The sequence below is a fragment of the Talpa occidentalis genome, unplaced genomic scaffold (assembly GCF_014898055.3).
Source record: "Talpa occidentalis isolate TD23 unplaced genomic scaffold, MPIMG_talOcc4v2.1 talOcc4.4, whole genome shotgun sequence".
Classification (NCBI taxonomy): Eukaryota; Metazoa; Chordata; class Mammalia; order Eulipotyphla; family Talpidae; genus Talpa; species Talpa occidentalis.
The window spans coordinates 85,827,269-85,845,286 of record NW_023604295.1 but is presented as its reverse complement, the minus strand read 5'-3'; the positions used below and the strand labels follow the sequence as shown (position 1 = coordinate 85,845,286).

Genomic DNA, 18,018 nt, shown 5'->3' with positions numbered 1-18,018 from the left:
TTCAGAGGAAATATTTTTATTTGTTCATTGTAGCAACTAGCCTTTTTTTTTTTTGACATTCATATTTGCATCATCTTGATGTTAAAGGACATCAACTTTTGTGGCTTGAAAGGAGTTCCTTTAATATACATACTGATATTCATCAGCCTTTCAGTAAAGTATTGTTGCTCTGGGTTCTACTGAGACATCTATTAAAAAGCAAAAAGAGAAACATGATTTAACATAGACTGGTAAAGTATGTTTTATTTTGTTCTTTTTTTTTGGTTCATTGTAGAAAAATCTGGAAATAGAGAAGGAAAATCATTACGTAGAGAGAATCACTATTTTTGGTGCAAACATTTTAGGTATATGTATAGCACTTAAAATGTTACTGTACGCAAATGCCATTTTTTGTATACATTTTTTATTCAAGAATATATTTGTTTTTCAAAATTATGAGAGTAGGTCTGTAATGATCCTTTGTCAGTTTGATCCAGACAACTCACTGAATTGAGACAAATATTTCGCAATTGATAGATTATAAAGAAAGGGATCCTTGTATGCATTTAAATTGGGTAAATGTTCATTGTGCCTGTGCTGAGCAAATGTTTACTGAGTGTCTGATAGGAACCTAGTGTGGGGGTGGGTGTGGGGAAGGGGAGCTAACAAAAAGTCCATGTCTCATCAGCATCACCAATTGACTTTGTTGGATATCTTTCTTCTGTAAGGATAGCTTTTATGAAAGAGAACATAAGCTTATGTCCCAAGGATATTTTCAGATGTTCTATGTCAGCTTGTTCAAAGTTGACTTATAAGTGCAAAACCATTGCCTGGTCAGCTGGAGTTTGTTTACTTCTGTAGGTGCTTTGGTTTCTTACCTTTTTCTCCTGATAATTTTCATTCAGTTTTCCAGATTTAAAAAAAAAAAAAAACTCCAAAGAAGCTTCTCTACAATCTAAAATGAATCACTTTTGATATTAGCTCTTAAAAAGAAAATCTCTTAAAAGACAAGGTGAGAAATTACAAACTAGAGGGAATTTAGAAGAATCTTGGGGAAATTTTGAAAAAACAAAACAAGGATGCTTGTGGTAGTGCCATTTGTTGCAGATATTCTGGTCTTCTCCCCAAACCATGTAATTTTTATTTTGCAAAAGCAGACTTTATATTCTACATGTACATTAGATGGAAAAACCCAAATCTTTCTCAAATTTTGTGTTTGATTTGGTTGAGAACCAGTCTTAATGCCTATTATAATAGTGCTAGGAAATAATGTAAAGATCTGTGTACATTGTTGTTGGATTAGGCTCACTGCGCAACGACTTACAGATGGTTCAGTAAGTGTGCAGCTATGGTTGGGGTCACTCACTGGCAGGATGGAGAGTTGAGATGGAGAGAATTTGGAGAGATGGAGTTCACTACCAACCAAGTGTGACATGGTATGAAGGAAAACCAGAATAAATGGCTTTTAATAAGGTTTCTTTTTTTAAAAAGTTCATTTTCCTGTTCACTTTGGGGATACACACAAAACTGAGGAGTACATCATCTGTTTTTAAAAAATCTAAGGCCACAGTTTTTTTATTGTTGTTTGGATTTCCAAATATGAAAGAGCTAAAATATTTTAGTCTCCAGTCTTCTAGTTCCCTTTTGGAATGATTAAAAAAAAAAAAAACAATTTTTTTTAATACTGAAACTGAACCATGTTCTTCATTTTGAGAGTGAACTTGAGGTAACCTCCATTTTGTGGAAGTTTATATTTTTTTGCTATTCTGTTTTTTCTTTTTTTTGAAAATAATTCCATTTGAATTTTCATAACTCATTCTTTCTGTCATTCAAATGTTTTTCAGAACATATTTTGTTAGTGTTCCAGGAAACTGCCTATCATCACTAACCTAGTATTTGAAACCCAAAGGGGAAGAATGAGGTGAAGTTACTTTCCTTTACCTGGATCTTGGCAATATTTTTTGCTTAAGAAATGATATGTTAGTTATTTCAATGGGTACTTTGTATATGTAAAAAAAAAAAAAAAAAAAAAGAAAGTAAGTTGTCCTTTAACTGAAGAATTGAGAAAAAACTACCTTTGTAGTCAACTTTCCTATCCACAATCATATGAAATTATGGAGCTAATGAGGATGGGGAAATGAATGTTGGGTTTAGTAACCACTGTCACAGCCAGAAACAGGCCTATCCAAGAATCTGGTGGTTAGAGTATCTGAGCAGGATCTATGGGAGGAAAAGGCTGAGACTTTGTATTGAATATTCTCAAAGTACTTTCTCAAAGGAAGTACTGAGAGGAGCTATCAACACAGTAGTCCTGTATAAATCTCCAGCATTGGAGTCTGCTGGGTTAGAGGAGAAAGTTGAAGGCATAAAACTAGTTAGGGGATGATTGCAATCCTTTTAGGTGAGAGGCAATGAGGACCTAAAGTCACAAGTCAGATGGGAAGAGATGGGTGGTTGAGAAATAACTGTGCTGTGGTGTCTGACTGGGAGTGGGCAGACCCCATTTCATCCCCAGGAAGGGGAAATCTGAGGTGAGAATCAGGTTTTGCAGGTAGAACAGTGAGTGTTTTGGGCTTACTTTTTACTTTTGAGTAGTATTTTACTTTTTATTCACCTGACTACTTCATAGTATCAACCAGATAAGAAAATACACTAGGTTATGGCATTGCAAGCTTTAAAAATAGTGGTATATTTTTCTTACGAAGAAGGTGAATTTCATATGGAGTTGAAACTGGCTGTTTAATAAACAAAATAAAGATTAACTTCTCATTTCAGTCAATAATGTATCATAGAAACCTGGTATTCTCTCAGAAGGCTAATGTTATAAAGCAAGACATAAACAACAGCTTGACAAATCCTGCCAGTTAAGAATTTTTTTTAGCATAGAAAAGGGAATATCAAGATATTTCAAGTAATATGAAATAGTTTATGGCCATATTTAGTGTCCTTTTATGTCAGAAAATGGAATGGCAGGAAAGTAAACTCTCAGGACTTTGTCATATGTGTTACAGAGAGACTTAGTAATTCACCATTGACATGGTGCTTGGAGCGGGAAGGGTGGGGGCAGGAGTTTAGCTCTGGGCTTGCCCTAACCATACTGACACCCTGTGAGTTAGAGCTGGTGAAAAATAGAGGCAAGGAAGAGAACAAGACGACCTGTGGTCTAAATTCCTGTATTGCAAGTCTCCAAAGCTCTTAATATAAATATATTTGGGATATAGATAAGATGAGTTGGGCAAGGGATCTTAATAAGGACATGAGAAGTCATTCAAACATGTGCTTTATTGCATACAGTAAATGTTTGTATACGGCAAAAATAACAAGTTGTCTTTTATTATTGAAGTTTATCAATGAAAATACTTTTCACATGTCTATTTGTTGCTGATTGGGCTATATTTTTATCACTGTAACACCCCTTCTGTGTTTAGATCCTAACTTCTGTTGGCAGTGGGAGAGAGAGAAATGAGGTTGCTTTTCACATGCTATGTAAACTCTGAAGCTGAGCACCTTATGTTGTGGAATCATCTGTTTCCTTTCTATGGTTAGTGTAATGAGAAGGTTGCAATATATACTACAGATAAATAGTTTATTGGTAGTACATCAGTATATAAATAGTGTATTTAAGTAATGCAATATTTAATCATTTTGTACAGCAGTGCTATGAAACAGTTAAAGTACTTCTTTTTTTCAGGATGTCCTATCATGAACTTGTAATCCCCAGGCCATTGGCATCTTTAGTGGCTTTTACCTTTGAAGATTGCACAGTATCATTTCTCTCACATCTCAAACACAAAGTGTTAAAGTGTTGTTTACCCAAAAGAAAATCCCATGACCATTGAGGGGATGTGGAATGATTCATTATGTTTGTGATTTTTAAAAAAAGATTTACTTTGTTTATGCATAGAACTGGGGTGTAGGCCAAAGGTACAGGATGGGGCGAGAGGATTCACCAGAGACAGAGTGAGGAGCAGAATAGGTGGATGTATAGAAATACACTGCTAAGGAGAGCAGCAGGCAAGAAAGTTCTCGGTCTGCTGCACAGTATGTGGGTTAGCTTTCTGACCAGGGATCAAGCTCACACCATAGTGGTGATAGTGCTGAGACTTAACCACTATACCACCATGGAGGCCCCAATTATGTTTATAGTTTTTGATATCTTGCTTAATGTTACAGATATTTTCTGTATAAGTATACTTTTCTGTTTTCTTCAAAGTTGGTTAAAAGATATAGGTGGCAGAAATTGTGTTAAGAACACAATAAAAAGCTAACGGCACAACCATTGCCACCATCATCAAGAAGAAGCAAAATTTTGTGTAAGTATATTTTCTAGAGTTTCTGGATTAATCTTTGAGGTGAAACCAGTGTATTAATATGTTTTTCATTTGTAGGTGGCAAAAAAACACAACTAAAATTGTACTTATGCAATGAAAGAGATTTATTGACAGACTTAAATGTCAAAAGTTGTGTGTATGATTTTGGGTTGGGGTTGATGCATTGCTTAGCCATTGTAACCAGGGCTGGGTTTGTACAATCTCCAATAACCTTCCATCCTGTTAGTTTCAACTCACAGGAAGCTGTAGGCTCTCATTTGATGGTGGCAAAAGGAAGGAAGCACATCTAGACTTGACTTCTTCACATCAAGTCCTCCAGAGAAATTTTCGAGAAGTCTGGACTTGCTCTCATAAGGGTCAAATCAGGTCATGATACGTCCAAACCAGGGGAATACTGCCTGTCATTTTGGCCTGCTCCTACTTTTTTGAGACCAGTAGGCTGAGAGAGAATACATGATTGAGAACAGGTAGGACTGATTTTTTTCCCCAAAGGAAAAGTTGTGTTTTTATTGCTGGGAAAGAATACGAAGAATGATTAGTATCAGTGCTGACCACTTTTTTTTTTTTTTCCCAAACTTTTTTTTTTAAGATTTATTTATTTATTTATACAAGCACTGGGTACAGTCGGAAGCGTGGGAGGGTGAGAGAATTCACCAGAGACAGAGCAGGGAACAGAACAGGCAGACTGATGAAATACACTGCTGGGGGGAGCAACGGGCGTGGCAGGAGAGTTATGTGCGCTATGTGGAACCCTTGCTGGCTGCTGGGAATCCAACCGATGCAAGCAGAGGCTGTGGGGAGCTTTGCAGCCCAGCGCTCAACTGCTGTGCCACTAGGGTGGTCTACTTTTTTTTTTTTTAATACAAAAACCTTTGATGGGTTCACAGAATTCAGTTTCATATGGGATCTTTTTCATATGATTATGATCTTTGTTTCTTGGTTCTTTTCATCTCAAATGTTTCTCTTATGAAAATACTTCAGATTATTTTTGTATAAGTAGTTGAAGCAGTCATGCATCAAAACAGAATCTCAGTTCACTTAAAGAAAATGTAAGGAATTCCCGCTGAAGGGGGATTTTAATTTTTTAATTTTTTTTTTAATTTTTAAAAGATTTATTTATTTATTGATTTATACAAGCACTGAGTACACAGTCAGAAGTGTGGGAGGCTGAGAGAATTCACCAGAGCCAGATTGGTGAGCAGAACAGGCAGACTGACGAAATATACTGCTGAGGGGAGCAGCGGTAGGGGAGGTCTGCTCGCCGGCTGGCTGGCCAGGGATCTAACTGGCGCTGCAGAGACTGCGGGCAGCTTTGCAGCCCAGCACTCAACCGCTGCGCCACTGGGGAGGTCATGAAGGGGGATTTTTAGTAATAGTCAAGAGCTACTTTTGAACACCTTTTTATTAATTTCTGCATTCCGGAAATCAGCAAAGTAGGTGTTTTAATTGATGCCCTTGCAATTAAAATATGTGTGAATTTTACATCTCTTGAAAATGTAGAGAAAGAGTTGACTGAGGCTGGAATGGGTTGACTGTTCCTAGTGAGACTTAAATTCTCAGTCAACTGTCACCTTAGTCTTTTTTCTTATAATCATGTTATGTTGCCTTGTTTGATACCTCAGGCACCCAAGTTTATAAACCCTGACTAATAAGGGCATCTGAGTGCTTGAGCACTTGCATGATTGACTTACCTATAGAAGGAATTAGAATTTGACCTCTCTTTTCCACTACAGCAGAACTTAGGAGCCTTGGGGTTCATCCGCAGTGGCTGGCAGTAGTCTCCCACTTTATTTTTTTTTGTTGTAGTCCTGGACCTGAAAGTTCTAAATTTCAGTAACTGTTACTCTTATTTCAGTATCATTTTCTGCATTGCAGGTTGTTTCCTGAAATGTAATGCCTTTCATTACATGATGTGCATGGTGAAGGCATGATTTGCTACTATTTATCTCTTTTTCATTTTCTTCTGTGGCCCATTGAGTATATTTAAAGCACCTATTTACTGATTTGTCCCGGCCAATGGAATTTGTTAAGAATAAGCACAGCTAATTTCTTTTGCAAATATATTTACCTAAACAAATACAGCAAGCTTAGTTTTACCAAGCATATTTATCACATATAAGTGATTTTGTTGCATTTTGAGAGAGGATAGTTGATCCTGGGATGGGTTCTGGAAGCTATTATGTAGGTGGAGGGTTGGCACAGAGTGTGAAAACATTTCCAGCTTTTCCTCAATTTAAGATGTATTTTCTGAGTTTTATCTAAAATCTGATGTGGGCCTTCTTGGTGCATATGAAGTGCACATTTTGATATGTCAATGGCAGGTAGAATTTTTGAATTCTCTATGTAATTGTCTTCCTTTGTTAGCATGCATAGTTGAGTATATTGTTAATGTTTCCTCAATTCTTGATTGAGAAAAAAATTGACAATATTGAGAATAATTCTTTATTAGTGCACATACAGGAAAGCATGAAATGTATTTTATAAACATGACTTATAAAAATGTATGAGAAGAACATTTGAAAGTAGGAATGGAATGTCTTGTAGCATGTTAATCACAGAAAGAATTTAGTTTTGTTTACTCATAAACCAGTAAATATACCCTATGTCTTCACATATTTAAATTCATCTGTTTTCCAGAAAATATGAAAGGTGAACTTTCATTTCATTTATTTATTTATTTTTAAAGATTTATTTATTTATTTATACAAGAACTGGGGTACAGGCCAGATTCATGGGAGAGTGAGAGGATTCACCAGAGACAGAGTGGGAAATGGAACAGGCAGACTTATGAAATACACTGCTGAGGAAGCAGTGGGCATGACAGGAGAGGTCTGCCACAACATGTGGGACCCTCGCTGGCCAGGCCGGGATCAAACCGGCACTGCAGAGGCTGCGGACAGCTTCACAGTGCTATGCTCAACTGCCTGCTCCACCAGGGGAGGCTCGAACTTTCATTTTAATGTATAATTTCTCAGTCATTAATAAAAATTTTAGATTTTCTTTATATCAAGTTCTAGTTGCTTTCTAGGAAAGCTGTCCTTGACACCGAAGAATAATTATATTGCCAACCTGGGTGTGTGTATGTGTTTTTTTCCCGAGGTCATCCTGTTTTTTCTCCATATTGCTGAACAGGGGAAGTCTCTGGCAACACATGTCATTAGCCAGTTACCCCTCAGTAGACTCCACTTGAAAAATATTTAACACCAAATTTCCATGGTCATTAAGTGACTTAGAAAGTCTTCACATGAAACATTTTTAACATATATATCATCCTCAAAATTCTATCAGGAAAAAAAAAATCACACTTTTTGTTGCAAAGTACCTAATTTATATTTGCTTTCCCTTGAAATGCCATGAGGAAAATCTTATGTTAGTGATGGACTATGCCCCTGTAAATGGTCTTAGTTGCTGTTTTATTTGCTTTTTAAAGTACTCCTTTAAGTGACCAAACCTGTGATTACAAATTTAAACCTTCTATTTTAATGGAATAAGATTAAAAAATGTATTATTTTCTTCTTTGATCTTGCAACAAGCATGGAAACTTACAGTTTTAGTATCATTATTGTGTTAAATTGGTCAATTTTGCCTAGAGATGATACTTACTATCATGGGCATTTTTTTATTCACTTAGTGTAATGAAGAATACAGTATACATACATGTACTTCATTTGAAAGGATGTGGAAATTCACAAAGTATCTGTGCTTTCATGGGTTGTGTTTCCCCGTTTGGTTTTGGAATTTTCTGAATCATGCTGAGCTTTTAGTGGGATATGCAATTTCTTACATAAGATTTCTCTAAATGGCTGGCATAGGAAGAAATAAATAATGGGGTCCAGGCATACATTTGCAGCTGATAGTAACAGAGTGAATTCCTTCACATAGAGCAAGATTTCTTTTAACTGGCAGCTGTAATGAGGATCTGTTTGGCTCTGAGTGTAGGGGATCCTGGCAATGTGGTAGGGCACAAAACAGACAGCAAATACGAGCATGATGCTGAATATATTGCGGCTAGATTTCTTTTTGACTGAAACAGAATTTTTTCTGGACTTAAGGTGGGACTTAAAGATTTTCCTTGTGATAGCAGTATAGAAAATGATTAACAGAAGAAACACAATCCAGAAGGTGCCCACAAAGATGTAACTTGATGCTTTGTGCCACTGCCGTCCCAGTTCACTTTTTAGTTCCATGCATACTATGTGCGTCACTTCCCTGGCATCCTGGTTGGTCAGGATTATGTTGGGAATGGCGAGCAGGGCTATCAACAGCCACACCATTATCGACAGGAGTTTGCTGTAATTCACTGACTGGATGAAAGAAGTTGAAAGAGGCTTTACAATTTTATAATACCTGTCGAAGCCAATGAACCCGAAGAACACGATGCTGACATACATGTTGACATAGAAGAACACAGCAGAAACCTTACATACAAACACGTTCAGCTGTGAGGGGCCTAGGCCTGAGTCATTTAGAATCTTGAAAGGAAAAGTCAAGTTCATCACAAAGTCAGCAACAACAATGTTCTTGAGATAGACAATGAAGCTCTTGGAACTGGGTACGTAAAAGAATATCCATCCAGACACACCATTGAGCATGAACCCTGCAACGAAGACCACAAAGTATAGCCCAGGAATGATTTGCTGAGTTATGAGGGTGTTCTTGGAGCAGGACTCCTCCGAAGACTGTGTGGTGGTGGAATTTACCATCTTGTAACTTCTGAAGGCGAGGCCTGGAAAGAGATGTGCAGTAGGCACTAAGAGCACTCTTACAGTGTCCAGGTAATAAGCAAAGACAATGAATATAGTTACACATTCCTCCTTTCTCTCCTCTTTCACTTCCTTTTGATAAGAGAATATACAGGTGACAGGAAAGAACACTTGAAGATGCACGTCAGTCTGGGAACTCTTGACTGATATAAAGAAGGAAATTTCTCTAAAATAATATCTGTTCCTGAAAAATGAAGTTTTAGCATATATTTGTTTAAATATAGTCTCAAAAAGTAATAAAACTGAAAAGAGAGAATCCATTGCATTTTATTCAGAACTCTTTCTGTTTAATATATTAGGTTTAAGTAAGCTATCAATTCAGACTATACTTTTAAAAAAGCCTTCCTGAATATATTTTGAACTCAGGACAATGTTTTATTAGCACTCAAATCCAAACGTAACTGATATTGTTACATGGGATTATAAGTGTCTTTAAAATTGAGCTACTTCTCTTTTTTTGTAATGAAAAACTCATGTGTTTTTTTATAAATTAGAAAACAAACAAAAACAAATGATAGAGACCTTAAATATTCCAAGACATGTTTCCCAAATTCTAGACCTGCACTATCCATGCACAATGATAGCCACTAGCCATATGTGACATAAGAGCATTTCAAATGCTCTTAAGCCAGTTCAAATTGAGGTGTGATATGAGTAGGAAATGCACACTGAACTTTGCAGAATTAGTACCAGAAAAGAATGTGAAATACCTTAATGTTTAAAATTTTGATTAAATTGTTAAAGTATTTTAGAAATAGCACATTAAAATATATTTTTAAATTTTAATGTCTTTTAGTTTTATTTTTTAAAAGTTTTACTAAACTGTAAAAATTTTCATTTTAATGTAAAACTTTCAGTTTTACATTTTAAATTGTCCAGTATGACTCACATCCTGTTTTTACTGGCCAATTTCTCCTTAGGTATTATCTAGAACTTTATTTTGTTAGGAAATCCTGTCTATTGTTTAGCAATGTCAGGCATTAATACAGGGCACAGGGAAGATGAGCATTTCTTTGAAAGATTATTTGATGTAGAAGTATTTACTGTCTATCTTATATGCAGTGTTAACATCCTGCTTCAAACCCTCAAGTATGTGGTTCTTGCCCTCAGGATTCAAGTCTTAACTCTTCAGTGCAGAGCTATCACAAGTACGTTCTTGGTCTGGTTCCTGTTTTGACCACATCTAAATATGAGTTCCTGCTGTCCTAATTCTACCTCCTTGTGGGTTCCATTATTTTTCTTACCTTGGACCTATGCACAAACTCTTTTGCTACCTTCTTGGCTGGTTAATTTGTCTTTATCCTTGAGGCCTTAACTTGAATGTATTCCTTCCTAAACTGGTTCAGGAAACTTCTTCCTTTCAAATCTTGGGTAGAAGGTGGACTGGGTGTGGGGTGCTCATGTTCTGTGCCTTTCTCTGATTATAACACTCAAGGTCTGGTGGCAGCTGTTCCCCCACTACTGTAAGTGCCAAAGAGGAGACACAGTGTCATTCTTTACCATATTATTCCTAGCATTATATTTAGGATGGTAGATAAAATATTTGTGAAGTAGGGCCTCCCCTGGTGGCGCAGTGGTTGAGCACTGGGCTGCAAAGCTGCCCACAGCCTCTACAGCGCCGGTTTGATCCCCTGCCACCGGCGAGGGTCCTACATGGTGTGCAGACCTCTCCTGCTGCCCGCTGCTCCCCTCATTTGTGTATTTCATCAGTCAGTCTGTTCTGTTCCCCCACTCTGGCTCTGGTGAATTCTCTCACCCTCCCGCGCTTCTGACTGTACCCAGTGCTTGCATAAACAAACAAATAAATAAATAAATGAATGAATGAATAAATAAATAAATCTTTAAAAAAAATTTGTGAAGTAATAAATATGCAATATGGGCCTACAAGACATGAATCCATGCTCCTTTTTTTTTCTTTCTTTCCTGTTTGCTATCCTTTATTGAAGGATCACACACCCTCATGGGACCCCAGCCACACCAGAAACTTCCCCCAAATGTAGTAGGAGGCCTGAAGGGGAGGGGAATGACTCACAATCCCACTACATGGGAAACAGAAACCCACCATGGACAGAAAGACAGACAGGAGTGAGGAGTACTTGCCTCACTCTTGGTTCTCTCCCCTTTGCCTCCACTTCAAAAGAAAGTCAAACACCGGCTACGTAGCCCCCCTCTTAAGAAAATTACATCTAATCAGGGATGATGGGAAAGAAAGCTTGTGGGGGGAAAATGGGTGGGCTCCTTGAGTTCAAAGATTTATTTGTTCATCTTTGTATTTCTGGTACCAAGCATGGGGCTTTTATACACAGTGAGTAAAGTTAAGGAAGTACAGGAAAGTAGAACTTGGACATTGATTAAAGTTAGGGAAGCATGAGAAAGTAGAACTTGGACATGTGGAATATGAAATTGTCACATTCCAAATAAAAAAAATTTACAAACTTTGTATGCTTGTTCCCAGACCAGAATGTGACAAAACTAGTATTTTCTAGCCACTTGATTTTGCCAGCCCCTGGACTTCTTTGGAAGGAAATGTCGCCCTCTGTGTACCTAGCTCTGACCACAGTGGGTTTGTAGTTGTTTCTTGGTAGGTCTTGTGTGCCTACCACTGGGCTGTGTTTCCTATTTTTAACTGACTGCTGTCATAGAGAATTAGTGTCCAGTAAATAATTTGTTTTATAGTCAGATGCATCTTGTCTAAGAGTCAGTCTTACAGAACTTGAGGAAACATGTCTTTCAGTATACTCCTGTCAGTCCTGGGGCACACCTGTGAGTGAGGTGCTCATGCTAGAAACCCAGTAGTCGCTGGCTTTTCCAGATTTTAAAATGTAAAATAGTAGAAAATGTAGATGTTAATATTTTGAAGAAGAGAAAAATATTAATTAACTATATAATACTGTAAAATAATGAAAAGTTTCCAGATGTGATTTAGTACATACAATCCCCTTCCTTACAGAATAATTACAGAAACCACTACATAGCGAGAAATAGTGAAGTCTCTCTCAGAAATGATTTAATGAGAGCTACAACTTCTATCCTTATGGAACTCTGTAAAGACATTTTCTCAGAGTCCTGTGATCTCTATGTTGTTGATCTGCAGTATTTCTGCATGTAGCCTGATGCCATACATCCAGAACTGTGTGCTCAGAGTCCTTAATGTGTTGAGAATCTGAACACCTGTGCCCTTGTGAGGAGTGCCTTTGCTCCCGGCTAGATGTGAGGTTGAAGAAAAGAGCTGGCTGATCCATTCATGTTAATAAAAACTTCTAGAGCAGGTATGCTTTCTGAAGTGGAGTAAATACAAGGCTGACTTGGAGCTTTTCTTCCCAAACATCCTTTTGCCATTTTGACATATTTTGAAGAAATGGTAGATAAGAGGTTCTGTTTAAGGTTGGCAGGGGTTGAGACATGGTGGGTGGAAGAAACAGGGATCACTATAACCCACACTGCTCTCTGGTTAGATAAAGTGGAGTCCAATGATAAGTATAATCTGCAAGTATAATGACTGCAAAGTAAACTCCATGACAGCTTTTGTGGTAATTTGCAAGCTTGTAAATATTTTTTCGCTAGAGGCAGTGGGGCATTGTGTCCCCTAGGCATGTGCTTTAACCATACTTGGTCTTCATTTCAGTGAGGCAGCCTTTTTCTACAGTGATTGACAGATGGGTAAAAAAAAAAGGAGCTGTCTTAAGGAATCTACAGCAAGTGAGACCAACTCTAAATTGAGACCAGAAGGTAGGAATGTATACTAAATGAAAAACAGGACAAGATTTTTGCAGAGTTACTTATCACTTTAACTTAGAACATGTGCCTAGTCTCCTCTCCTTATCTTTAGTATAGAGATGACTTAATGTTCTAATACAATTTTGATCAGGCCAAAACTTCAAAGCCTTTCACAAATGGTAGAAATAGTACATACTGATATCGATTTTATACAATAACATGAAAATAATTAAGACCCAAATGAATAGGAAAGAAAACAAAGACTGTCTTAGTGTGGCCCAACAATGCCCCCTTGATTCACTATTTATAAGCAGCTTGTTTTAATCCATTAAGGAGAGATAGGGAAAGGAAAAAATATAAAGAGGAGAAGGACCTCTGGAAGATGATCAAAAAATGTATATTCTGGTGAGCCAGTTTATTTATGGAGGGGAAGCCCCTGCCCCTGACTGTCCCTTCTGAGATTATCTCTGAATTTCTATAGAGAAAGTGGTCATTAGATTAACAATGTTCCCTAAACATTTGAGACCATAGTTAAAATTTTCTATACCTAACAAAACTTTTTAAAAAGGGATACTTAGTAGTATAAGTCTTCGACTTCTTTAAACTAGAATTCTTCCTGGTGTCACAAATGCAGGCAAAAGGTTAAAATGGCAGGGAATATATTAGTCTAAAACTAAACTTTGGGTCTCGGGTAATATACTCAAAGAACATGGTGGAATGGGGCTTATAAGCTGTGTAAGTATGATAGGAATATTGCTTTCCCTGAATTTTTTGCACGGCTAGAATGTCAATGCTGAAGATTCATTTTGATCTAGAAACTGGGTGCACTTTTCCTTAGTGCAACACAGTCCTTAGGACTGTGCTGTGTGAAGTATTTTCAAGCTGCAGTATATTACATGTACTCTCAGGGCTCTCTTTGGGCAGAATTGATTTAATACAATAGAATGCTTGCTCCAGAAATGTGCTCATGTAAATAAAAACATGATTAGTTGGCTTAAATTCATTGCTCATCATGCAGTGGCCTATTTATCTCACCTTCCACCATTCTAACCATGTGCCATAAATCTACTTTTCCTGAAGTTACTCCTTTATAACATTTTGATGATATTAAGAAAGTTCTTGACAATACAGAGAGGTTTCTAAAATTACCTTTAAAATTTTTTTATGAGATTTCTTTTCAGTGAAGTAATTTAGTCCAGTGAATGCTTGTCATCTTGAAATGGTTATAGTCCTTTACACTGATGATCCTGTGTTATAGGAGAAAAATGAAGGATTAATTAAGTTAAATGAACATCGGAGTGTTTTTATTGGAGAAATATGTATGGTCCCAATCTACTTCTTAAAGTGAGCCTGTATAATGGTGAAATATTTCACCATGTGCATTTGTTGTTATTTTTCTATACTTGATCTTTATTGTAAATACTGATGATTATTGATTTGGTATAAACCTTTTAAATTTTTTTTTTAATTTTTAAATTTTTTACATCATTGTTCATTTTTAAACAGTATTTGCTTCCCACCACCCCCTCAGGGGTAGTCCCCATAGAATTTCCTTCACCAGTGCACCCGTGTGCATCACTACCTCAGTCCCCTGTGCTCCTCCCTCTCTCCTTCTGAACCCTCTCCCTCCTCCCCTGCAGGATGTCTCTGATTTATAATTGTCTGTTTTTGCTTTGTTGTGTTTTGTACTGTTAGTATTTTTTTACATTGATGTCTTACTTGGTTTCCCTGTATTCCTGCTATAAGTGAAACCATCTGATACTTTTTTTTAAACGTTTTATTTATTTATTTATTTATTTATTTATTTATTTATTTATTTATCTATTTATTTATTTATAAAAGCACTGGGTACAGTCAGAAGCGTGGGAGGGTGAGAGAATTCACCAGAGCCAAAGCGGGGAAGAGAACAGGCAGACTGACGAAATACACTGCTGAGGGGAGCAGCGGACATGGCAGGAGAGGTCTGTGTGCCATGTGGGACCCTCGCCGGTGGCCGGGAATCGAACCGGCACTGCAGAGGCTGCAGGCAGCTTCGGAGCCCAGTGCTCAAACGCTGCGCCACCGGGGAGGCCCAGATACTTTTCTTTGTCCTTCTGACTTATTTCATTGAGCATAATTCCTTCTAGCTCCATCCATGTTGCTGCAAATGGCATGAGTTTATCTCTTTTGATTGCTGAATAATATGCCATTGTGTATATAAACCACATCTTTTTGATCCAGTCATCTATTTTTTGGCATTTGGGTTGTTTCCAGGTTTTACCTATTGTAAATAGTGCTACAATAAAATAGGGGTACAGGTTTTCTTTTGAATGATTTGGTATAAACTTTTGTAGGAAAATTACCAAGCTTTTTATTTGAAAAGCATGGTATTTGACATGATGTGTTCTTAATTATTGGTTTCTCCTCCTCCTCTGCACCCCCCAATTCGTTTGAATGCTCAAATCATCAATGTTCATTAAAATTACTGGTTTTCAGTTGCTCATGTTAGCCAGATAATCATAGGCAGGCTTTCTTTTTTTTAAAAAAAATTTTAAACCTTTGTGCTATTGTTATTTTGGGCCAGATAATTTTTTGTTGTGGAGGACTGTCCCTCTGTAATGTTCGATGGCATTGCCAGTCACCCCAGGGTGCTGGTGCAATGATATCAACATTAGTTTCTGTCCTTTCATTTTTATATATTCAGAATATTTCATAATTAAAAGTCCATATCAAATGGAGTGCTTTCAAAACACCCTTTTATCAATGATGGACATTTATTTTCCTGTTCTTTGTTCAATTCTAATAAAGTAATAGTCCTGCTAGCCCTCCTACAGCCTCTGTTCTAGACTTAAAACTTTTAATCAAAGGTGCCTCAGACCTTTATGTAAAAGGTAAATGACTATAGATGATTCTAATCACAGCAGAAAATTATATAGATGTGTATAACTATTGTGTATTTCTAAACTCACTAAAGTTGTTTCCTTCTTGTTGCTTCTTTTATTATCCTTGGCCTAAGTGTATCAACAAAAATGTGTGCCAATTTGAGATATTTAGATGATTTCCAGAGCAGTTAGAATGGCTTGCATAGAAAGAGGGTTTATGTATGTTCTATTTACTTAATCTTATAGTCATTTAAATATTTTATTTCATTAAATACTTTATAATGTGCTTTATACTATAAAAAGATTTTGCAGTAGGGACCTCCCTGGTGGTTATGTCTCAGCACTATCAAGCTGTTACCAGCCACTGAAACATGACTTCAATACCCGGCTAGGGAGCTAACCCACATGGCGCAGCAGACCTCTCCTGTCTTGCCTGCTGCTCCCCTCAGCAGTCTATTTAGTAGATCTGCTTTTCTGCTTCCCAATCTGTCTCTGGTGAATAATTTCACCCCCCCACCCCTGGCCTACACCCCAGTTCTTGTATGCAAAAATAATAAAAATAAATCTTTAAAAAATGTATTTTGTAATATTGAGTAGTATTAATTAACTCTTAAGTCTTTCTTCTTCCATGGTCTGTTGATATTTTAGACCTGCCTGAACCCTGACTCTTGGTCTTGCCTCATTCCCATATTGTTACTCCACGGAGATGGGCAGACTATGTCCTCTGCTTCTCCACGGAGATGGGCATACAATGTCCTCTGCTTCTAGATCATGTGTGTTTAGGAGGAAGTCATTGTAACTATGTCATTTGATTTAATAGAAGTTAGTGTTCTTACTCTGTAACTAACCATTTCTTTGCTACTCAGAAATCCTCCTTCTACTTGGTTCCCTGCAGACTCTGACAGTGGCTATGTAACCCATTTCTCCTTTCGCCATGGCTCCTGTGTACACACAAACAGTGGGGATCTCACTTTCTCCTTTACTAAGAAGAACATGTGCCTCTCATCTTCCTTTTTGCTCTTTGCTTCCTTCTTGCTGAACATTTAATGTTTGACATCTAGTGCAGTTTTGAAAGGTTACTGGGGACTTCATTTCTAAATTTATTGTTCTTTTCTGGTTGTCCTATTTCCTCATCTCAAGGCAGCACTTGATGGGTCATTTTTAAGGTACATTGCAGCTCTTTGGCTCCTATATATCCTTGCTCTTTATTCCTTTGCTATTTCATTCATTTGCTAATTAAGTCCATCAGAACGAATTTGCCAGGCACTGTGGAGATATGTCTGCCACAGGGGATTCTTAGGAAGGTCCCAGTTTGGGAACTTCAATAGAGTGGTGCCTTGGGCGCAACAGGCCTTGCCATGGAAGGAAGAGACAAATCAATGGCGTGAGCTCAGGAATGATATAGCAGGGCAGCCTTTCTGAATCATATGACAATGAAGGCTGACAAGAGAGTCGGTTTTAGTCAGGCAAAGAGGAGGGTAGAAGTTTTGAATGAGAGAACTACATAATGATGCGTGGGAGGATAGCACAACAAAGGGCAGGCATTGTCCAAACTCTTGGCTAGCATAGTAGAGCCTTACCAGTGAGCTAATGTTACTACCATTCTGCAAATGGGGGAAAAAAAAAAAAAAAAAGCAGTGCTTAAAAGTAACGCACAGCAGGGGAATTGGGCGGCTAATACATAGCCAGTCTTGAAATTTAAGTGCGTTGGACTCCACTCCAGTTCTTCCCTATTCCTGAGGGGAGGTAGAGACAGCACATTTGGTGTATTTGTTAGATGAGCATGTATACAGACCCTCAGCATGCGGGAGTCTTGCGTATATGAGCCACTTAACCAGTGACTTTTTTTTTGTTTTTGGAGGGAAGATGGCACATGTGTATGAATCAAGTGAGTACGTCCTTTTCTTAATCTTGATTTTAAGGGTCTGCAAGGTATGGATGACTTTAGTTTCTCCACGTACCACTGTATAGGGACCCTCCACTTTTTTCAAGTCTAGATAATATGGAAAATATTTTAAAAATGAACATTTCTGACTTTTGATTTTTATCTCAGCTTTCTATCTCTTGGCTAATGTCCAAGGAGAGGTGTAAATCATACTATTCATAATGGTGATGAAAACAAATACTATTAATCAGCAAGTGGTAGAAAACTGCTGCCTGTGGTTTGGAGTTCTTACATGAACCCCCTGGGAACCTGGCATGAGGAGGATTCTGCCTGTTGCTGCTTCCCACCTTCAGCCAGCATTTGTGAGCACTTGATGAAGTCTGATTTGATCCTTCTAACTCCTGGCCAGTAGGACCCATTGCTCTCTAGGAGATCTAGGTCAATGGCAGGCATGCCTTGAGGAGCTAACTAGTTGGCAAATT

General features: G+C 37.6%; 2 protein-coding genes and 1 long non-coding RNA gene across 8 annotated transcripts in view; 2 read left to right on the top strand and 1 right to left on the bottom strand.

The window, feature by feature from the left end:
• Positions 1–18,018, top strand: part of MED12L (mediator complex subunit 12L) — a 374,036-nt gene that overhangs the window by 132,440 nt on the left and 223,578 nt on the right.
• P2RY14 (purinergic receptor P2Y14) overlaps positions 154–18,018 on the bottom strand; it is a 70,067-nt gene continuing 52,202 nt past the window's right edge. For 4 of the 5 annotated variants that reach the window (XM_054700735.1, XM_054700734.1, XM_037525793.2 and 1 more), the window contains 2 exons: positions 13,940–14,037; positions 6,994–9,036 (listed from right to left, as the gene is read on the bottom strand). In XM_054700735.1, coding sequence (XP_054556710.1) covers positions 7,997–9,013 — 1,017 coding nt within the window. In that variant the 5' untranslated portion in view covers positions 9,014–9,036; positions 13,940–14,037 and the 3' untranslated portion in view covers positions 6,994–7,996. Of the gene's footprint in view, positions 189–6,993; positions 9,037–13,939; positions 14,038–18,018 lie in introns of those variants that run through there. The other variant, XR_008553928.1, reaches the window with a different exon arrangement.
• Positions 2,001–13,945, top strand: LOC119257672 (uncharacterized). Of its 2 annotated transcripts, XR_005128097.2 has the most exons (4): positions 2,001–3,520; positions 4,193–4,292; positions 4,537–4,777; positions 12,699–13,945. It is a non-coding gene; the product is annotated as an uncharacterized LOC119257672 (long non-coding RNA). The 2 variants fall into 2 exon arrangements; XR_008553930.1 differs by having other exon boundaries at positions 4,193–4,777.